Consider the following 23,649-nt stretch of genomic DNA (forward strand, 5'->3'; position numbering starts at 1 on the left):
TATACGAGGGGTTCCTGGCTGGTTCAGACAAAGAGCATGTGACTTCTGATCTCAGGGTCGTGAGTTTGAGCCCCATGTTGGGTGGAAAGATTACTTAAAAAAAATCAAATCAAATCTTAATATACAATGTTAATAGCAAATGTTCTTTTCCTCTGTGAATCTGCTATTCATGGACCTCTTCTTATCTGATTTTTTTGGTCTCATTTCTCTTGCTTTCTCTTACATAGCCTGATAAATAAGCTATAGCAACTTCTGATATTCTAGATGGTTAGTATCAAATATGCTTTTAGTAGGGCTCTTGGCTAAGCACCATACTTTTCTCTTAAATTATTTCAGGTCCTCCTCACTAAGTCTGGGGCAGATACCCCGGCAATCATGCTCACCTTCAGTCTTTTTAAAAAACATACCTGCTTAGGAAGCAGATTGCTTTTTTGTGATTTTATAAGTTATCTTTCCCTTTCTATTCAGAGTAAGAAGAAAGCATTTTCTTTTGAAAGGCAGGTTTTCTTTAGAAAATCCAGTATTCATCCTGGCTTACCAAGGATTCTAGTTTTTACTATATGGGCCTTAAAATAACAGGGTCTCTTTGGCTGTATGAGATAAAGGATAGCTATGACTTTTTCATGGAATTCACCCGCTTTACCTCTAATGGGCCGCTTTTAGGTAGCATCACACAGATTGCCATCTCAGAAGAGAGCATGGAAGAGGCAGGGCTGGAATGGAACTCCGCTCTCACTGCTGCTGTCACCATGGCTACAGAGGAGGGTGTGAAGAAAGACTCAGAGGAAATTTCAGGTACTTTTCTATGAGGCTCAGATATCTTGCAGGGTCTTATGACCCCTCTCACTGTTATGATTATGGACACAGAAGGTCTCTTAATTACTTTTGCTGGTTTTTCTCATGCATGTTAATAATAATTGTAGCTGCAAACATTTTATTTTCATCCATGCAACAACAGCCATGCACAGTCACATTTTGCATAGGAAGAAATTGAGATTCAAAAAGATGCAGCAGCTTGCCTCAGACCAGCCACACAGCCAATAATGTCAGAGCCGAATTCAGCCGTTTGACTCTGTAGTCAGTGCTTTTCATTCTGTCAAACTGCCCCCAACTTTGGAACGTTTCTTAGATAAACCAGGCTGCAAGATGTTAGAAGGAAAAATTAGGTAGCAGGTGGTGAAGAGGATGGTGACTAATGATGATTCACTTAGAGGGGACCGGGGGGGTTTCACATCATCCTCCATTCATTAATTCACTTGAAAAATATTTATTGCTACCTATTTTTAGTTGGTACTGTTGCCAACATAGATGAAAAGACAAAGCCTCTGCCCTCAGAGAGCTTATCATCCCACCTATTCAGCTGTTTTATTTTATTTTGTAAGTATAGGACTAGAGGGAGTATAGTTGACCCTTGAACAACGTGGCGGTTTGGGGCACCAACCTCCTGTGCAGGGGAAAACCCCTGTGTAACTTGACTCCCCTGCCCCCCCCAACTTAACTATAAGCCTTATCAATAACATAGTCGATTAACATATTTTATATATTATATGTATTATATACTGTATTCTTACAATAAAGTAAACTAGAGAAAAGAAAATGTTATTAAGAAAATCATAAGAAAAAATTTTTTTAATTTAAAAAATACAGTACATCACTGTACTGTATTTATTGAAAAAGATCTGTATATAAGTGGACCCTCACAGTTCACACCATGTTGTACAAGGCTCGCCTGTATATCTTTAATTTAATATCTTTATTATTTAACTTTTAAGATATTAAATACTATTTAATTTTAAATTACATTATTTAAATAAATAATATCTAATATTTATTTAATATCTTTATTAGAGGAAGATAACCTGCTCCCTATAGCCAGAGCCATGACAAACTGAGGCAATTATCTCAAGTCCCTATGTTGCTGAAGAGGGCAAATAATTGGGTACCAACTCAGGGGGACAGCTAATATTCCAAAAACTTCTTCCTTTTTCCCAGAAATGGCCCAACAAGAAATCATTTCAAATTGAAATAATTTTGAGTTTAACTTGTAGAGATTTGCCTAAGTATGTGTAGCATCCCTTGTTTATCTTCTGTCTTATCCCTCTTGTGTCAGAGGACACTTTGATGTTCTGGAAAGGAATAGCTGATGTAGGGCTGATGGAAGAGGTTGTCTGCAATATACAGAAGGAAATAGAGGAGCTACTCAGGGGAGTTCAGCAGCGGCTCATTCAGGCTCCCTTCCAGGTCACAGGTAAGTGCACTAATTTTAACAACAGTGGTTATTTTACTGAACACTAACAACTGTAGGCAGATCCTGTTAGTGTCATGAAAACACTGGGTATAAGTATTATTACCCCCATTTTACAGATTAGGAAACTAAGGCTTATAAAAGTTAAGTTACGTGTCCATAGTTCATAATAAGGTTTTGAACTCAGGTCTGGTCATGCTTTTCCACAGGTAATTTTTGCCTTTATAAATGGTGCCAGAAAGCAGGCTCTCTATTACATATAGATAGATAGAGTCTGAAAATTGGAGAAAGTTACCTGGTTTTAGACAAGTCTCATATTCTATCAGTTTAAGGTTTCCAGAACTATTGTGTGCACTTACAGCTGTTTCTGAATACCCATGGGGTACTTGCTGCTGTGCATAATGTAAAAGGATGTTCTAATCATCTGATACAAAAGGGTTGTGATGATGGGTTTCTGGCTAGCTCAGTCGGTGGAGCATGTGACTCTTAATCTTGGGGTCAGAGTTTGAGCTCCACGATGGGGGTAGAGTTTACTTAAAAAAAGAATCATAATAAGCGTCTGCCTTCAGCTCAGGTCATGATCCCAGCATCCTGGGATCGAGCCCCACATCAGGCTCCCTGCTTTGCAGGAAGCCTGCTTCTCCCTCCCCGCTGCTTGTATTCCTTCTCTCGCTGTGTCTCTCTGTATCAAATAAATAAATAAAATCTTAAAAAAAAAGACAAGTCATAATAATATCTCATAAGCTTGTGTGTGAGTTCCTAGATTTGTTATTTGTGTCTTATTACCTCTTTATAATTCATACATTATATAAATACACTTAAACTTTATAGTAGAATCTTTTTTTTATATTCTTGGAGGAAAAAATAGGCAAATAATATAGAAAGCAAGGATGACTCTTTTAGATAGGATGATCAAGGAAGGCCTCCCTAAGGAGGTGGCATTTAAGCAGAGACCTGAATTAAAGAAGCTAGCCATGTGGTGAGCTGGGAGAAGGAACATTTCAGGCGGAAGGAACAAAAATCTTGAGGTTGCAATGGGCCTCATAGGTTCAAAGAATTATAGAAGCTCTGAGGCAGCCACAGTGTATTAGGGTATAGGAGAGTGATAGGTGATATAAGGTTGGAGAGGAATAAAGAGGACAGTTTATTTAGTTTTTTTTTTTTTTAAGATTTTATTTACTTATCTGAGAGAGAGAGAGAAAGCAGGAGCAGGGGGGAGAGGGAGAAGCAGGCTCCCTGCTGAGCTGGGAGCCTGATGTGGGGCTCGATTCCAGGACCCTGGGACCATGACCTGAGCCGAAGGCAGATACTTAACTGACTGAGCCACCCGAGAAGACAGTTTAGATAAGCTTTGGTTAGAACTTTGGTTTTATTTTAAGGTGATAGTAAGCCATCATAGTGATTTTGAGCAGGGGAGTGAAGTGATAAGGATTTATTTATATTTTTATATTTTTAATATAATTGTGTATTTTTTTATATTTTTAAAAGATCACTTTGGTTGCTATATGGAGAATGGACTGTATGGGGCAAGAAATCAGTTGGGAGGGGTGCCTGGCTAGCTCAGTTGTTGGAGAGTGCAACTCTTGATCTTAGGGTTATGAATTCAAGCCCAACATTGGGCATGGAGCCTATTTAAAAAAAAAAGAAAAGAAAAGAAATCAGTTGGGAGACTCCTGAAGGAACTACTCCAGACAAGAGATGATGGTGGCATGGATTAGAGTAGATAGTGGTAGACCTGGAAAGAAGTGATCATATTGGGGATATATTTTGAGTGTGGAACAGAACAAGTTTTGCTGATGGATTGGATGTAGGGTAAAAGAGAAAGACAGAAATCCAGGATGACTCATACATTTTTGGCCTGAGCCATGAATGGTGACACCATTTCCTGAGATGAAGATCACTGGGAGAGTTGTAGTTAGTACAGTTGGTAGTTGTTTGTTTGTGCTTTTTTTTAAAGTAGGCTTCATGGCCAGTGTAGGGCTTGAACTCACAACCCTGAGATCAGGAGTCACATACTGGTTTTTTAAAGTTAGTTTTGACTTGGGGCACCTGGCTGGCTCAGTGGGTGGAGCATGTGACTCGTGATTTCAGGGTCATGAGTTCAAGCCCCATGTTAGGCGTAGAGCTTACTTAAAAAAGAAAGAAAGAAAAAAGTTAGTTTTGACTTGCTAAATGATTATGAGGCCTTCAAATGGAGATGTCACTCAGCTAGATGGAAGTATGAATCTGGCATGCAGAAAAGAGGTGAGGGCTGGAGATCTGCATCTGGGAGTTCTCAGCATGTACATGTTATTTAAAAGCATGAAACTGGATGAGATGACTGTGGAAGAGAATTGTAGGTGGAGAAGTTGTCTGAGTTAAGGAAATAATGACCACAACTACTGACAATGCTTTCAAGAAGTTTTGTATAAAGAGGAACAGAGATAACACTATGAATAACATTGCATGCCAGTTCCCATGTTTGACACTTACAATATGCTATTTTTTTTAAAGATTTTATTTATTTATTTATTTGAGAGAGAGAGACAGACCACATTGGGGGGGGAGGGTCAGAGGGAGAAGCAGACTCCCCGCCAAGCAGGGAGCCCGATGCGGGACTCAATCCCGGGACTCCAGGATCATGACCTGAGCCGAAGGCAATCACTTAAGCAACTGAGCCACCCAGGCACCCCTAAAATATGCTATTTCTTTTCAATATTTTACTTATTTATTTGAGAGAGAGAGAGCAAGCACGGGGAGGAGGAGAGGGAGAGGGACAAGCAGACTTCATGCCGAGGGCAGAGCCCGATGTGGGGCTCGATCTCACAACCCTGAGATCATGACCTGAGCCGAAATCAAGAGTCAGACACTTAACCAACTGAGCCACTCAGGTGCCCCTAAAATATGATATTTCTAATCTTTGTGTCTGTCTTGCCGGATAAGTATTATTAGGCCCTTTTGTTTCAGATGAGAAAACTGAGGAGTGAAATGACTTATCCAGATTCACACAGATAGGAGGAAACCATAAAACTTAGATTCAAACTTAGCTCTATCTAACACAGTGACCATGTTTTCTAAACCAGAAGTCAGAACTTACAACCAGATGCAAGATTTTTTTTTTATTTTTATATTTATTTATATGGAAAGATGTATAAAGTTATAACAATTAAAGTTAATTTATGCATGTGATAAATCTTTGCCAAAAAAATTTTTTTTTATCTTTGCCAAAATTTTTAAAAATGCAATTAGAATAGTACCATCATTTCTGGGTCGTTTCATATTTATACGCAGTACAACAGAGAGCTAGGGAAACACTTCGGTTTTAACTTGACGGGCATGTCTTTGTTTTAAATAGATGCTGCTGTTCTCAACAATGTAGCACATACATTTGGCCTAATGGACACGGTGAAGAAGGTTTTGGACAACAGAAGGAACCAAGTAGAGCAGGGAGAAGAGCAGTTTCTCTATACTCTGACAGGTGCGTATAACTTGTTTCTTCTTAGGTGATATTATACTAATATCCTTGAGTCTTGCCATTTCTTTGTGGACTTCTGTTGGGACTGGCTTCCTTCCTTCCTTCCTTCCTTCCTCATCATGGTCCTTCTGTATCTTTTGGAGGATTAAGATATCTGCTCAATTTCTCCATTAATCCAGTAATATTAGTGGCAGAAGAGACAAATTGGTCTTTGTTTTTGTTACATTATTGATATTGCATCTTTTTTTTTTTTTTTAAGATTTTATTTATTTATTTGACAGAGAGAGAGACAGTGAGAGAGGGAACACAAGCAGAGGGAGCCGGCTTCCCACTGAGCAGGGAGCCCGACGCGGGGCTCGATCTCAAGACCCTGGGATCATGACCTGAGCCGAAGGCAGACGCTTAACGACTGAGCCACTCAGGCACCCCTGGATCTTTTGATAACTATTAAGTTATCACCTTCTCCATTATTTGTGGTAATCAGAAATTATGAGCCCATGAATAATTTAACTCTTTTTATCAAGTACTGAATTTGCACTGTCTCTGGGATGCCTGGGTGGCTCAGTCGGTTGGGCGTCTGCCTTCGGCTCAGGCTATGATCCCAGTGTCCTGGGATCAAGTCCCGCATCAGGCTCCTTGCTCAGCAGGGACCCTGCTTCTTCCTCTCCCTCTCCTGCTCCCCCTGCTTGTGCTCTCTCTCTCGCTGACAAATAAATAAATAAAATCTTAAAAAAAAATTTTCACTGTCTCCAAACTAGGTTGTAAAAATATAATGTTGACTAAGACGTCTCACTCTCTACATGGTCTTTAAGGAACTCAAGGGAAAGCAGACATAGAAATAAGTGCAAAAAGTAGTCAGCTTTGTAACTGAGGCGGGTATGGTGGAAGAACAAAGAGAGTTGTCACTTATACCCATAGAGAATCAAGAAAAGGTTTTGGGTAAAGCAGGTGAAAAATATAAAATAAGTCAGAGGCATGGATTATCAGCTTTGAATGATTTAGAATATATCATAGTTAGTCATGAAGTCAAAAGGCAAGATTATTTGGTAAGAGAAGAACAATTTATGTTGTCTTAAGCTTACTTTTATACCCAGTTTATATTTTAAACTCATTTACTGAGTACCCTGAGACCCTTTTCATTTGATCCTCCTAAGAATGTTAGATGCTGGGGTGCCTGGGTGGCTCAGTTGGTTAAACCTCTGCCTTTGGCTCGGGTCGTGGTCCCGGGGTCCTGGGATTGAGCCCTGCATCGGGCTCCCTGCTCGGCGGGAGGCCTGCTTCTCTGTCTCCCTCTGCCTGCCACTCTGCCTACTTGTACTCTTTCTCTCTGTGTCAAATAAATGAGTAAAATATTAAAAAAAAAAAAAAAAAAAAAGAGGGCGCCTGGGTGGCTCAGTTGGTTAAGCAACTGCCTTCGGCTCAGGTCATGATCCTAGAGTCCCAGGATCAAGTCAAGTCCCGCATCGGGCTCCCTGCACAGCAGGGAGTCTGCTTCTCCCTCTGACCCTCCCCCCTCCCATGTGCTCTCTCTCTCAAATAAATAAATAAAATCTTTAAAAGAAAAAAAAAAAATGTTAGAGGCTATTATCCCTATTTTATAGATGAACCAGAGTCACAAAGAGTATAAATGATTTGCCTTGGGGCCACATCCATACTTGGCAATGAAGCCTGGAATAGAACTTGGCTTTCTTACTCCTAATCCAGTGCTTTCACCTTGAAACTTCACACCATCCAAAAAATGGTTTTTGTTAAGAATGTGGGCTTCTGGTTCTTTGTCCATATTATTTTTTTTAGATAGGTTTAATCATAGTATACATAAAGTTTTGTTTTCTGCTTTTTTTACTGTGACATATTACTATTTTCCCAAGTTGCTACACAGTGCTTTACTTAGACATTCTTCTAGGGATGACATTTAAATTTTCAGACTTCTTTGGTAGCTTATTTTGTTGCAGTGAACTTGTATGAATATAACTTTCCCTTTTTATGTCCTTTTAAACTACTTCCCAGAACTAAGCTTCAAGTTAAATGGTATTGAAAATTGTTTTATAGGGCGCCTGGGTGGCTCAGTTGGTTAAGCGACTGCCTTCGGCTCAGGTCATGATCCTGGAGTCCCTGGATCGAGTCCCGCATCGGGCTCCCTGCTCGGCAGGGAGCCTGCTTCTGCTTCTGGCCCTCCCCCCTCTCATGTGCTCTCTCTCATTCTCTCTCTCTCAAATAAATAAATAAAATCTTTAAAAAAAAAAAAAAAAGAAAATTGTTTTATGGATTTTTATGACCTGTTGCCAAATTTCCAAGATTATGTCACCATTTTGAACACACCAACATTGGATGTTATTATTTATAATATTCTCTGATTTAACTTTTTAAAAAATTATAGATGTAATTGTTATCTTCTTCAAAGATTTTATTTATTTATGAGAGAGAGAGAGTGTGCGCATGAGAGCATGAGCAGGGGGGAGGGCCAAAGGGAGAAACAGATTCCCAGCTGAGCAGGGAGCCTGATGCAGGACTCGATCCCAGGACCCTGAGATCATGACCTGAGCAAAAGGCAGACACTTTTTTTTTTAATTAAGGATTTAATTATTTATTTGACAGAGAGAAACGGTGAGAGAGGGAACACAGCAGGGGGAGTGGGAGGGGGAGAAGCAGGCTCCCCGCTGAGCAGGGAGCCTGACACGGGGCTTGATCCCAGGATGCTGGGATCATGACCTGAGCCAAAGGCAGATGCTTAATGACTGAGCCACCCAGGCGCCCCTGAAGGCAGACACTTAACTAACTGAGCCACCCAGTCTTGAGGTTTATATTTCTTTGGTTACTACTGGAAATGGAAAAAAATGCAGTATTTTGTAACTTATGAGGCAGTATTTAAAAATTTTTGAATGAAAAAAAAAATTTTTTTTAATGTGTTCTTGATCCCTACCTACTCCTTTTATTCCAAGCAAGGAATTGATTTGCTCTTGGTGTTCCATAGGAGCAAAGTGCTCTCCAGATGTAACTGATTATTTATTGAATGCTTCTCAGGTTCTAAGCAATAGAAGAAGTTCTGGTGTAGAACCAGACTCACTCAGTGGTCACCAGGGTTGGATTGTACATTGGGAGAGGGATAGTGATAGACGTATTGTGGTGGAAAAGCCACCAAGTTGGCCATCAGAAGACTTTTGTTTTGGCCCAAGCTTTGAGACTTTAAGTCACTTTACCTCTCTGGGTTCCAGTTAAAATGAATGTGTTAGAACTCTAAGACCTCTTTCAGTTCTGTAATTCTTAGGGACTTCCTCTAACTTTCTGTAGACTTCTCTGGGTGCTAATGGTAAACTAAGGCCATTTGGTAGACTAAGGTCACCAGCAAGGTGATCCTGCCTTGAAGAACAGTTTGGGAATCACTGTTTTTTGGAGCAGTCACTATAGCTCCTCTGTAGTCCATGTTAGTTCCAAAGGGATTGTGCAAAATATTCCTTATTTTCATCTGTAGATCCAGGGAAGGCATCTATAAGCTGCGTGATCAACTGCAGGCTTCTTTGGTTTGCATTTTGGTGATAGGTGACAAAATGCCACAGGAGCTTCTAGGGTTGAGCTATAGTAGAATCACAGCCTGAAAATGATTCTGAATTGTTGCCCTGCCTATAATCACACAATGAAATGTAATTGCTGGAGGGATTTTAAAAATCATCCAGTTTTGTTTCTTGTTTTGAAAACCAATGAAGCTAGGGGCGCCTGGGTGGCTCAGTCATTGAGCGTCTGCCTTCTGCTCGGGTCGATCGAGCCCCACATTGGGCTCCCTGCTCGGCGGGAAGCCTGCTTCTCCCTCTCCCACTCCTCCTGCTTGTGTTCCTGCCCTCCCTATCTCTCTGTCAAATAAATAAATAAAATCTTAAAAAAAAAAAAAGAAAGGAAACAATGAAGATATATAGTGGCAAAACCAGGACAAGACCTCAGGTTTCCTGACTCCATTCAGTGTTCCCAAGAATATACTTCTCTCCACGCAAAGTCTGTCTTTTTTTCCCACAGAGTTGGAACGCCAGTTGGAAGAGCAGAAGAAGCAAGCTCAGGATCACAGGCTGAAATCCCAGACGGTTCAAAATGTGGTACTGATGCCTGTGAGCACTCCTAAGCCTCCAAAAAGGCCCCGACTCCAGCGGCCAGCTTCCACCACAGTCCTGAGCCCTTCTCCTCCGGTCCAGCAGCCTCAGTTCACAGTCATCTCGCCCATCACCATCACCCCAGTGGGCCAGTCATTTTCCATGGGTAATATTCCAGTGGCCACCCTCAGCCAGGGCTCCAGTCCTGTGACTGTTCACACACTGCCTTCTGGCCCTCAGCTCTTCCGCTATGCCACAGTGGTCTCCTCTGCCAAGAGCAGCTCACCAGACACAGTGACCATCCACCCTTCATCTAGCTTGGCACTGCTAAGCTCCACCGCCATGCAGGATGGGAGTACCCTGGGCAACATGACCACCATGGTGAGCCCCGTGGAGCTGGTGGCCATGGAGTCCGGCCTGACCTCAGCAATCCAGGCTGTTGAAAGCACCTCGGAGGATGGGCAGACCATCATTGAGATTGACCCAGCCCCAGACCCAGAGGCTGAGGATACTGAGGGCAAAGCAGTCATTCTGGAGACAGAGCTGAGGACTGAGGAGAAAGTTGTGGCTGAGATGGAAGACCACCAGCATCAAGTCCACAATGTGGAAATTGTGGTCTTAGAGGATTAACTGGGGATGTCGGGGCCAGGAGATACGTTTTGGTTTGGAATTTTAATTATTTGTTTATTTTTATCATTGTCCCACTCATTTCCACATAGGATCCTTTTTTTTTAAACAAAATCTCATTGTTGTAACTGAAAATGTTGGGTTCCTCCCACCCCCTTATTGAAAAATGGACAAAAACAAGCTGTCCTTCCAGAAGTTGAGAGTAGGTCACTCAAGGTCCTAATCCTTTTACACCAAGAAAGTTATTTCTTTTAAGGGAGGCATCAAGATAATCAGAAACCGTGTCCAGAAAGCCCTTTCCAGGCTAGTCTGTCTGTGCACGCATGTGGTTTTATTTTTGTAAAGGTGCATTGACCAAACTCTGGAAGGCAGATCTGACACTGGAAGGCAACCCACCCACACGTGGAAGCAGAAAGATACTTTATTTTGTATCCTGGAAAGAGCCCTCAGAGGCCGGTGCGAAACTCTGAAACGAAAGAAAGTTGACCTATGCTTGGAGGGGAAGGTGGCATATACCAGGAGCAGCTTAAAAAGGGAAGTGCTTTGGCCAGGATGGGGCAAGGAAATTATCTTAGCTCCAGAAGTGCAACTGATGCCTCTTGGTATCTCTAAGGGTTATTACCATGGGTGCCATTTTTAGGAGAGGCCAGTAATAAGTGGAAGGGTACATCTCCATGGACCAAGTGGCATCAGGGGCCTAGGGGCCGTGGCTTTGCAGAAATAGAAATCCCTGGTTGTCACAGCTAGGCTTTGTGATTCAAGCTCACCTTCCCTCCCTTCCCCAACTTTGTCAAAGCACTTAACCCTCCTAAACTAGGATCAGTCCATTCATTTGCAAACTATGTGATGTGGTGTAAATTTCTCTGGTTCTTGGACTGTGGCTGTCATGGGGGTGGGGCTCCAAGGCCATCATTTTTATTGCATGACTCCAGGCGCAGGAGAGTTCCTCTTCTAGACCAGCTGCCCTTTTTGGTGGGGCCCTTTTTTGGCTTTGGAACCAAAAGCAGCCACTCATTTGGTGCTTCCTCTTGTTCTACCCTCCATCCCTCAATTGTTAATGGCATCTGTCTCCTGGATCCCACGCTCTTCAGCTTTTTGGCTGATTTGGAGAACAGTGACAGGTGCCTGCCTGCCTTCATCCTCTTTTAGATTCATTTATACCATTTATACCACAGATGTTTCTGTGAGATATTAAGCTCATAAAAAAACCTTAGGCTTGGCAGGGAAGACTCAACAGCCCCAGCCTATCCTGAGGCACTGAGTAGATGTCTCCTCCTGAGCGAGCTGGACTCCCTGGGAAAGAAGCATTGTCTGCAACATTATATTATAGGAAATGTACCAGGAATGTCAATAATAATATCTTGGGGTTTTTTGGTTTTGTTTTGTTTGTTGTTTAATGTTGTTTGTATATTTAGAGCTGGGCCATTTTCCGTGCTGTGATTCCTGCTCTTTGACCATCTTCAGTGTTTGGGGCAAGAGTGGATGGATCCTGGTTTTTATTTCTTTGATTGCATTGTTTACTGCACTAGGACAAATATAGGGAAACTGCAGACAATTTAAAGGAAAATGAGGTCAAAAAAGATAGCACATACCTTAGGAGTGGGAGGTTTTTTGTTTTTTGTTTTTTAATTAAAAGCAAAACTTTGACCTATAGTTCCCCCCCCCCGCCTTTTTTTTAGAGAAGGCACCCACCTGAAGCCATGTTTCTTCCAACAGATGTTGGAAACCCTGTTGTCAAGCAAGTGAAAACCGTTCTGCCATCCCTCAGATGGCTTTAATAGCTAGAGAAGCCCTCTAACTTGGGAGGGTCAATCTTAAAAGCCTTAAGGGTGAAATTTCTGAACCCCATATAGTTGTGGCTTTCAGCTCTAAAATTGTCTGGGGTTTTACTTTTCTCTTCAAAATGTTTAATAGATGTAGCAATCAGCTTAGAACAAACCTTTGGCCCTTTAGTGAGGGAACTGGCTTTTATTGTTGCCTCTTTAGGTTTTCTGATGGTACATAAACAAAGACAGAATTTCTATCTAAGCCTAAAACTGCTACTCGAACCCAGGAAGGCACATGCCATGTGCCTGTCTTGGTTTTTAGGGATACTTTTCGCTTTCCCAGAGATGGGCGATCCAATTCAGGACAGAGGAGGCGCTCTGGAGAACACCACACACTAGCTCAGGTTCCTTTCTTTCCTCCTTCAGCTGTCTGTAGTGTTTTAAAGCAGTGTGAGCATCATGCTTCCAAGGTCAAGAGATCTCCTCCTCCTGAAGACAGAACCTGTTTACTTTCACTATCTGAATATTCTGGCTTGTGGAAATACATGAGCTTTGTTGTTTTCCTGGTCTTCCAATAGCCTGTCATTATTGCTCACTGCTGTGCTACCCATTGTTGAGTGGGGGTGTCCTCAGAGCCGTGGTCTAAATGATCTCAGACAGTGGGAGAAATATGCAAGCCGTTGGTATGTGCACAAGCAGTTGCAGTGAATCACTCCTCAGGCTGACTTGGCAGGAGCCATCTATCTTTCTGTTCATTCATTAAATAAACATTTATAAGTACCATCTACATGCCAGGCTTTGTGCTGGGCACTAGCAGTACGGAGATGAAGACAGAGTTCCTGCACTCAAGGACTTCATACTTCAGAAGTTGTCTGGAGTTAAGAACTATATTTCAATATAATTGTTTTCTTTTGTAACCCTATGTATTTTATTTCGTGCATTGAAAAACATTACTCTGAAAATTGGTCCATAGGTTTCAGCAGACTACAGAAGACGCAAAAAAGTTAAGCCTTTTCTAGTGAGATACTGAAACGTCATCATATTGGGGTTAGTGCAGCCATGGAGCTACTGGCTGGGAGCTGAGAGAACAAAGGATCAGGCACCTAACCTGACCTGGGGAGGGGGGTGGGTGACGGGAGTACTTACTGGAGAAGGTGTACACTTAAGCTAGTTTAGGAGAGATCATTTTGGCTAGTTTTTTTGATACTCCATTTTCAAGTGGTGGGGCTTACTTATATAAGAGGGGGAAAAAATCCTTAGTCTCTTGTTGCTTCTGCCTCCAGAGCTAGGCAGAGTCAGCAGCATGGGCAGTGTCCAGAGAGTACCCCACTGGAAAAAGCCAAGTCATGCGTTAGCTTCTCTGAGTTTCCATCACAGGAATCCAGTGCCTGACTGGAGTTTAGCTGATAGAAGGTAAATGCCCCCAGCCTTCCTGCCATGTGGTTTCCATAAAGGCCTTGGAGTCAACTGTGCAACTGTCTCACCTTGGTTCTGTCCCTGCCTCGTTCTTTTCCTCCTTTCAATTTTCAGGCGCCTTCCCTGCTCCCACCCCTAAAACAAAACAACTCCCAGTTATTCTAAAGTAGAAATGTACAATATACTTGAATATTCAAGATTCAAAGCCACTTCACGTGAAGTTTCTTTCATACATCTGTCCACATTAGGGAAGGAAGACCAATGTTAATACACATACCTTGGAAATTGATATTCAGTTCAGGTGGTCTGACTCTTTTTAGTGGTGGCATTTTATCCCATTTCATGAAAGGCACTAAGGTAAGTGTGGTGGGAAATACTGGTATTGGTAACATCTGATTATAAAGATAGTATAATCAAGCATGAAATATGTAATTACTAGTTCACTGAATTATAATTGGTCCAGGTTTTAGTACCATTAGGAGGTGGAAAGGATAAACGAAAGGTTGAATTGTGAAAATAGGCATGAGGTTGTGATTCACTTTGGGCAATGCTCCTGAGCAAAGAGTCCTCTCTGAGAAGAAAGTCAGAAACTAGGCTAGTCCCTGCATTTTCAGACAACTTACCCAGTACAGTTGATCACAGATTCCCTCACCCCTAGGATACCTCTTGGGGAAATTCTTGCATGGTCTAATTTATAACAATAACAACCAACGTTGTTACGCTAGACAAGGTATCAGTTCTGTTAGGTTTAGACTCTGCCCCTGGAATTTCTCTTAGGCAGCCCTAATTGAGTCCTTTCCAGGATTCCTTCCCAATCCAGGAACAACTTTCTTAGTCCTGATATATACAATTTGACTTCCTCTAGAAGGTTCTACTTTCCTCTAACTTCTTTATCCATACTCCTACTTCCCTAGCCCTAGCTTTTGGGAGCCAAAGTTGATTTGGTTCTTAAATTCTGCCATGTCAGTGATTCTTTCTACCATGTCAATAACTCTTGAGACAATCATTTTTCTCAAGGAACCCCCAAAACCCAAACCTCAGCATACATCCATAGTCTGCAGTCTTCATTACCTAAAACAGCTTCCTCAACTCCATCAATCACCTGAATTGAAGCACCTTTGGGATGTGTTTGTGCAGTGACTATCTAAAACCTGTGTTTTTGGGGGGAGGGGAGGCACCTGGGTGGCTCAGTAGGTTAAGCATCTGCCTTCGGCTCAGGTCATGATCCCAGGGTCCTGGGATCAAGGCCTGCATTGGGCTCCCTGCTCAGTGAGGAGCCTGCTTCTCCCTCTCCCTCTGCCCCTCCCCCCAACTCGTATTCTCTCTCTCTCAAATAAAATCTTTAAAAAAATAAGATTTTAAGTAATCTCTACATCCGTTGTGGGTCTTGAACCCACAACCCTGAGATCAAGAGTTGCATGCTCCACCAAATAAGCCAACCAGGTGCCCCTAAAGCCTATCTTTTATATCCAACTGATTCTCTACCTATGACCCATGGCCCAGGCTAAGACATGCCTGTCTCCTGGATAGATTATTTCAGCCCAGTATGATTCCTACTGCCTCTTCACAACTACCTGAAATTTCTGTTATGTTTTATGACCCTCTCAGCCTATAGTAGACTACAGCCTACTTGGAAATTTCCTCTGGGTTCTCCTCTTGCATCTATGGTTTCCAATTCTGTACTTTTACTGATAGTTATGGCTAGTAATATGGTGTACAGGAATTTATTTTTCTAGTTTGAGAACAAGAATGAACAATAGTATTGGATCACATCTAAGGGTAAATGTGAGGGTGGGTAATGACCCAGAAGGAAAGACAAGTTCCTCAATGGACTTTGTAGGAGCTTCTAAAGAAAGCATATACAGAGAGGGTTTACTTGCATTCTGAAGTATAAGTTTGTTTTTTTAAAAGCTACTCTGCTGTTGCCTCTGAAGAAATCTACGTATTACAGAGCAAACTGGAAGCCCAGAGCCCTGATTCTCCTGAGACTTTGGCCCACATTTTTGTTAACTTTTTATGAAATATAAATGCATAGAGGAAAGTGCACAGATGACCGTACAATTTGATAAAATTAAACTGAACATACCCATTAAATCAGCTACCAGATTAAGGAAAAAAAAAAGTTAGCAGCACCTCACCCAACCAGGATAACCACCATCTAGCTCTCTAACACCATAGCTTATTTTACCTGTTTTTGAACTGTTCTGTGACTGGCCTTTTCTTTTTCCTTCCCTTCCCTTCCCTTCTTTTTCTTTTCCTTCCTTCCTTCCTTCCTTCTTTCTTCCTTTCATCCTTTCTTATTTTCTTTCAGAGAGCTAGAGATAGCATGTGCTCTCTCTCTCTCTCTCTCTCTCTCACACACACACACACACACACACACACACGTGGGGGCGGGGAGGGGCATAGGGAGAGGGAAAGGAAAAAGAATCTCAAGCAGGCTCCATGCTGGGCTGACGGGGCTCGACCTCACGACCCTGAGATCATGACCCGAGTGAAAATCAAGAGTCGGACACTTAACTGAGCCACCCAGGTGCCCCGAACATTTTCTCATTCAATGTTATGTTGTGATATTCACCCAGGATGTTGTGTGAAGTTGTAGCTGGTTCTTTCTCACTGCTGTGCAGAAACTGTAACTGTGCCATAGCTGATCCATTCTAATGATGGTTGCTTGGGGGGTTTCCAGTTTGGGGCTATTATAAATAGTGCCTCTGAACATTCTTGTCCATGACATTTGATGAACATATAAATGCATTTATGCCTTTCAAACATTACGACAGTTCACATGAAAAATTCAAGATATAGTTTTTCTTAAAAAACAAAAAACCTAGAAGATCTGACAACACTGGGTCCACATTTCCTCATAGCAGCCCTTATCTGGAACTGAGGCCTGTCTCTGGTGGGGCATGGTTTCTACACCATGTGACCCTGTCACTCCCTATTATAGACTTAGACCCTCTTATTTGATAGCCTTTTTTTTTGATTCAGTAATCTCTTAGGACACTCTTCCCCCAGATAACTGCAAAGCTTATTTCCTCACTTCCTTCAGGTCTCTGGTCACATGTTACCTTATCAGAGAGGACTTTCCTGACCACCCTCACTATGAAAAATGGCAACTTCCCCTGCACTATGCTTTCTAGTTTTCTTTACCCTGTCTTATGTATCTGACATATACTTTTTTTTTTTTTTTGCTCCCCAAGCTAGAATGGAAGCTCCATGAGAGCAGGGAATCTTTCTTGTCTCTTTGTCACTGCTGTTTCTACAGGCCCTAGAACAGTGCCTGACTTGTAGTAGAAGCTGAACAAGTATTTGATGTATGAATACTAAATAGCCAATACTCACTGAAGGGGAACAATGTATCAAGCATTGTTCTAAGTACTTTACATATGTTAACCCATTTGATCCTCACAACAATCCTATGTGGTGGATTGCATTATTTACTTCATTTTACAATGAAGAAACATATTTATATTCTACCCTAAACAATAGATACATTTGAATAATTGTAACTCATTAAATTTATTAAAGTCTTTAAACTACTAGAGAAACTTAATATCTAAAAGGAGCCCTTCAATGAATCATATAATAATGGTGTTTTATTTGATAACATGTTTAGTTACTAAAGTTAAAATTTTCAGTTGTAGGACTGGGCCTTGATCAGGCTGCAGCTTAGATGGGACTGCGGAGATCTGGAGCAGTGGTAGCTTTTAAGATTTTGTGATCTGTGCTGGGCAGCAAGTCCCGTTCCCCCATCTCGCCAGGGTTCCCAAGAGGAAGTACTGGAGGAAGGGAAAGTTCATTTACTGAAGGATTTTAGAACCCAGATCATCTGTCCGTCACAGGAAGTACTGACTTAGCACTTTTTTTTTTTTTAAGTAATCTCTATGCCCAATATGGAACTCAAACTCACAAACCTGAGACTGAGTTGCACACTCTGCTGACTGAGCCAACCAGGTGCCTCTGATTTATCACTTTGTTAATGGCCCTGTTTGAAATGATGCTGGTGTCAGGGTCCTTGCTTAGAGCTTCATTTCTTTTTTCTTTTTTTTTTTTTAAGATTTTATTTATTTGTCAGAGATAGAGAGCACAAGCAGGAGGAACGGCAGGCAGAAGGAGAAGCAGGCTCCCCGCTGAGCAAGGAGCCTGATGTGGGACTCGATCCCAGGACCCTGGGACCATGACCTGAGCCAAAGGCAGATGCTTAACCGACTGAGCCACTCAGGCGTCCCAGAACGCCTTCACTTCTTTGTAAGGGTCCTATGGTACAGAACCCAAGTCCATGTGCCAGTTGTTACACAGGGACCGTACTCCATAGAACATTGATAGCACTGTAAAGCCTTTGCTAACCGAGCAAAAAGCTAATACTCCCTTGCTCCAGGAACTACTTTGCTACAGAAATGCTAAGTTCACTCTGCCATTGACTGAGGCACTCTGGTTAGCATTTCTGAGCAAACTGGACACAACTTCTCATATACTTGCCTTGTTTAAGTTCTCTGTAGTTCCCACCCAAGGACCAGGGAAGGATTTATCTGTAAAGCGTTGTCACAAATAGTTCAGACCCACATTCATTGGTTTAGTTATTCTCTCTTGGTACAAACCTAAAATTGAACCAGCCCTTCCAAAGGTTCCCTGGCTTCATTTCCCCTTGGCATTATCTCCAGAAATTTTGTTTGCTCTCCATTTTTCTCTCTGTCTGATTGTCTTACGTTGAGATCTTAAGCTGTGCCTTAGCACACTGCTACTTGGACTTTTAGATCCCATGTATCAATAAAAGAAAAAAAAATCTTAGGAACCAACATGGGGTTCCCGACATTATATTTTACTGAATAAGGATTTTTTTAAATGGCCAACTCTTATTGGCATCATTTGAAAAGAAAGGGCATTTTTACATCAAAAAGATAGGAGAAACGGGACCCTGAAGTAAAGACATTGGATCCCAAAGATTACAGGTGGGGAGTTTTTGAAGTATGTCCATATTCAAGTGGAGATCGAAGAAACCCAGCTAAAATAACTTGGGACTGACAGTGACAACTGTGGATTGAACAAGTTCTTTTTAAAAGGGCTGTTTTGAAGATTCTGATTCTGACTTTGGAGGAACTACGGTGATTGGCAGCGGAAGGAATCACATGTAAAATTCCTTAAATAAAAATTTATTGACTTAAAAAAAAAAGGAGAGAAATAACTTCAGAATAAAGAACAGCCTTTTACAGTGACTACATTTAGCTTTATGAAAAGCTCATTATATTATCATTACCTTTCCTGCAAAACTGGTGAAACTCTTACCTCTAGACTTGGAGTTGAATCTTCAAGGCCCTTTCTTGGTACTGATCGTCTCTGCCCTCGAGGTCTCTAACAGCTGCTGCTTTTGGATTTGCACAGCTGTGAATTACTAGTGTCCAAAGGCCACCTGGCCCAGCTGCAAGTCTTTTCTTCCTTTAGCCTTGTTCTCACATTGCTCTTTTCATGCTTCCATTCAACCCGTCATAAAACACACCTGCACATTACAAAGCCAATCATCCACCTACCTTGGGATTCCCACAGTGCCTTTCTTTTAACATTCAATTAAGCTAGTTAAGTCTCTGCACATTTAACTTTTTTTTTTTTTAGTTTATATTTTTAGTAATCTCTACACCCAGGGTAGTGCTTGAACTCATGACCAGGAGATCAAGAGTCACATACTCTTCTGACTGAGCCAGCCAGGTGCCCCTGCACACTTATCTTTTTAACATATATGTTGGCCTTACCAGATTTTCATTAATAAAATGGGGATTGACAGTACTAGGGAGAATTTCGAAAATGAACGAGGTAACAAATTAATTCAACAAGTATTTACTTAGCTTTGGAATATAAAGATCAATAATAAAAATGTTCCTTGTCCTATAAGCAGTCCTAGATTTACTGGAGAAACATATAAGCCCAAGGCTTGGTTCTCTTAACCTGGGGTCCATGGGATAGATGGGCTTGGGGAAGGGGCTGCTCAATGAGATTGTTGGCAAAAATTTGGGTGCATGTACCTTTTTCTAAGGACAAAATTCATTACTCCCATTAGATTCTCAACTGAATCCAAAACTTCCAAAAGAAAAATAAATATTGATGTAAACAGATAGTTTTAATACACTAAAATGTTACAATAAGGAAAGATGACTAATATTATAGGTGAACAAAGAATAGAGCACCTTTCTGCTTGGGGGAAGAAATAAGGCATCATTTGATGAGGGTCTCAAAGAGAGATAGGAGCTGGTAGGCAAGATGACAAGGGCATTTGAGGCAGAAAGAACTGCGTGTGCAGAGCCCTGGTTTCCAGAAAAAACACGTATTTGGGAAAAAGTTCAGTGTGGCTGGGGCATAAGTACATGTTGAGAAATACATAGGGCCAGGGAGTGGCAAACTTTGTGTGTTATGTAGACTACAGAGAACCAGCAGAAATCTTTAAAAATGGGGTTTTACCCTGTCAGTTGTGTGAAGGATATAAACATTTCTCTCTTCCTGCCTTACTAAGGGGGTGACTTGGGCTGTGAGGTCTATTATTCCTGAAGGCTGGAAAGGTTTGAGAACCAGAGCTCAAGGACCCAGCCCCAGCTCAGCACAATTCTGAAGAGTATGTAAAATCTGTCCTCTTTGCTGCTTCTTTTTCTCTCTCTTATCCCCACTCCTCATTTCATGTATCTGGAAGGACTACTTTGGTTTCTACCTTCCAGAAGTCTAAAACAACGGAACCAGAAGGGACCTTAGAATTTATTTTGATCCAACATCCTTATTTTACAGCCTTGGAAATAGGTTCTGAGTGAGGGAATGATTTACTCTCCTTGTCTCCCCTTCTATCTCTCTGGTTTGCTGTGGGACCTTTTGTTGTTCTCCCTCTCTTCTGAGGAAATTGCATGGATTCCTTTCACTTCCACTAACATCTCTACACCACAGATTCCAAGAGTTGTATTCCCAGCTATGTTTTTCTCTGTGTGTCCCCTTCCCTTTGTTTACAGAATATTTCTATCCGACACTTTAGGTTCTCCTGAAACCCAGCATGTCCAAAGATCAATTTATGATCTTTCTCCACTCCCATAAATCTCCCCACATTAAAAAATGCCACCTCATCCACCCAATTGCTCAAATCAAATCAGGTATCATCCTTGATAACTCTTTCTCCTTTAGTGCCCTTCTCCCAGTCTAATCCATCACCAAGACCTCTCATTTTACCTCCTAAAAATGTCCATTCTGTCCATTTCTAACTGTATTCACTGCCACTATATTAGAAGATTACCTTTTGCCTGGACTTCCTACAATCCTCTTCTAACTCCTAATCTACTCTCTTCTCCCTAGATCTATTTCCCACACTGTAAGCAGAAGGAACTTCTTAAAACATAAACCTGAGACTGCTATACTTCTATTAACTCTCTCCTAGCTGATCATCATTTGCAGCTAAGGACTAAAGTCCCTGTTTTTCTTCTTTCTCCAGTCTCATCTGCTGCCACCCTCTCTCTCATTATGCGCCAGTCATGCTGGCCTTCTCTCTGCTCATCAGTGCCAAGCTCCTTCCCACATAGGGCCTTGGCACACAGGGTTCCCACACTTCCCTTCCCTCCTCGTCTGGTTAATATCTGGTCATCCTTGCCACCCCTCCCCCACCCCCGCCTAGGCTAGCTCCATTGGTGCTTTCTCGTTGCACTTTGCACAACTGTAATTGAATAACTCTTTGTTTAGTGTCATTTTCCCTGGTCTATAAGCTTTGGGGGTAAGTGAACTCTTAAGACTGTCTCTCCAGGAGCGCAAGGGTGGCTCAGTTGTTAAGCGTCTGACTTCGGCTCGGGTCATGATCCCAGGGTCCTGGGATCGAGCCCCGCATCGGGCTCCCTGCTCAGCGGGAAGCCCGCTTCTCCCTCTCCCACTCCGCCTGCTTGTGTTCCCTCTCTCGCTGTGCCTCTCTCTGTCAAATAAATAATAATAAAATCTTAAAAAAAAAAAAAAAAGACTTTCTCTCCAGCACATTGCCTGGCCCTCAATAAATACTTGTTAAAAGAGGTATTGAGGGTTTTATCCACCCAGTGGCAGAGCTGAGGCTAGAACCCAAGCCCATTTCCAGGACAGTTTTCTTTTCTGAAACCATGAGGGGTCTATCCCAGTAAGATGACCCCACACTCCAGACTTCCTTACCCTTTTCTCAGTGGTTAAATGATCGGTCTTGTGTGTTCTCTTCAGGGGCCTGTTACAGCCAATCGGGAGAAGTAATACAGGTTTAGAGATTACCGTTGCTTCAAGGATATTTGCATTTTAACTCCTGGGAACTCCTGGAGGACAGAAAGTAACCGCAAAGGAACTACAGTAGTCCTCTTTTGTCCACAGGGCATATGTTCCAAGATCTCCCAGTGGATGCCTGAAACTACAGATAGTACTGAACCCTATATATACTGGTTTTTTTCTATCTATACATACCTATGATAAAGTTTATTTATTTAATGATAAAGTTTAATTCATAAATTAGGCACAAGAGGTTAACAACAATAATAAAACACATATAATGATGTACTGTAATAAAAGTTATGTGAAGGTGGTCTCTCAAAAATATCTAATTGTAGGGGCGCCTGGGTGGCTCAGTCGTTAAGCGTCTGCCTGCGGCTCAGGTCATGATCCCAGGGTCCTGGGATCGAGCCCCGCATCGGGCTCCCTGCTCCGTGGGAGGCCTGCTTCTCCCTCTCCCGCTCCCCCCGCTTGTGTTCCCTCTCTCTCTGTCAAATAAATAAAATCTTAAAAAAAAAAAAATCTAATTGTAGCTTTCTGCACTGGCAGTCGTGGTGGTGGCAATAGGCACATCTTGGACACGCAGTAGGATGCCAGCAAGTTTGTGGACCTGTACCTGTTACAGAAATGCTCTGCCAGCTACTGTGTCATCAGCGTTGAGGAGCACACGTCCATCCAGATGAACATGGCTGAGGTTAACAAGGTGACAGGCAGTTTCAAACGGCCAGTTATTTTATATTTTTTAAAGACTTTATTTTATTTACTTGAGAGAGAGAGAGAGAGAGAACACGAGCAGTGGGGAGGAGCAGAGGGAGAGGGAGAAGCAGGCTCTCCACTGAGCAGGGAGCCTGATGCAGGGCTCGGTCCCAGGACCCTGAGATCATGACCTGAGCCGAAGGCAGCTGCTTAACCGACTGAGCCACCCGGGCGTGCCTCAAATGGCCAGTTAAAAACCTATGCTACCTGGAAGGCCATTCACAGGTTAGGTGAGTCAGATGACTCCATCCTCTGACTGGCGGAGGCTGATGGCATCATTTCAAAGAACTTCTGACAGGAGAGGATTATGGATGTGGGATATTTGTCATAAATAAATAGTAACCCCCCAAAATATTATAATATACTCACCCTTCTTGTGATGATGTGAGATGACAAAATGCCTATGTGATGAGATGATGTGAGGTGAACGATGTAGGTATTGTAACCTAGCATTAGGCTACTGTTGATCTTCTGACCACACGTCCAAAGAATCATCTGACCTGGACCACAGTAGACCATGGGTAACTGAAACCATAGAAAGTGAAACCTCAGATAAGGGGGAACTATTGTAAGAAAAATTTCAGGCACTAGAAATGTCATTGGAAGGAGGGAATTTTCACTATTATCCCTTAATGGATTATAGGAAAGGAGTCTGCAGTGTACCAGACTTGTTTCTGTGTTGTTGTTTTTTTAAACCTTTTCTTCAAAACAAAACTGTTAGGTAGATATTATTTTACCTTTATCAAATGAGGGAATCTCTGAAAGGTCTAGTAATCTACCTAATGTTACAAATCTGGTGGTAAGGCCAGTATTTAGTCCCTCCCCTTCCCAGGACATGATTCTTGGTCAATCCTCTTTTCATCGTATCGTACCACTTTCGAGGGTAAGTGTAAGGAACTGCTTATAGTTTATACAAAAATCTGGGCTATGGAGTTAACTGGCTGAGTATCTTAAAAAAAAAAAAGGATTACTAGGTTTCTTTTATTGCCTATCTGGGATCTATGCTCTGATACTTGACATTTTACTGTCTCTACCAGAAGTCCATCACATATTGGTGCCTGACCTTATTCTTTCCAACTA

The 23,649-nt window shown here is 42.0% G+C and overlaps 1 protein-coding gene and 1 pseudogene across 8 annotated transcripts in view; both read left to right on the top strand.

Annotated features, from left to right (window-relative positions):
* GMEB1 (glucocorticoid modulatory element binding protein 1) overlaps positions 1-13,656 on the top strand; it is a 35,049-nt gene extending 21,393 nt beyond the window's left edge. For all 8 annotated transcript variants that reach the window (XM_081817884.1, XM_081817888.1, XM_081817886.1 and 5 more), the window contains exons 7-10: positions 664-795; positions 2,111-2,248; positions 5,580-5,702; positions 9,705-13,656. In XM_081817884.1, the coding sequence (XP_081674010.1) occupies positions 664-795; positions 2,111-2,248; positions 5,580-5,702; positions 9,705-10,405 (1,094 nt within the window). In that variant the 3' untranslated portion in view covers positions 10,406-13,656. The remainder of the gene's footprint in view (positions 1-663; positions 796-2,110; positions 2,249-5,579; positions 5,703-9,704) is intronic.
* Positions 13,657-19,377: 5,721 nt separating this feature from the next.
* On the top strand, positions 19,378-22,864 carry LOC102750543 (small ribosomal subunit protein eS21 pseudogene; annotated as a pseudogene).
* The last annotated feature ends 785 nt before the right edge of the window (positions 22,865-23,649 follow it).

This window comes from Leptonychotes weddellii, chromosome 4 (assembly GCF_054177405.1).
Source record: "Leptonychotes weddellii isolate Sample4059 chromosome 4, ASM5417740v2, whole genome shotgun sequence".
Classification (NCBI taxonomy): Eukaryota; Metazoa; Chordata; class Mammalia; order Carnivora; family Phocidae; genus Leptonychotes; species Leptonychotes weddellii.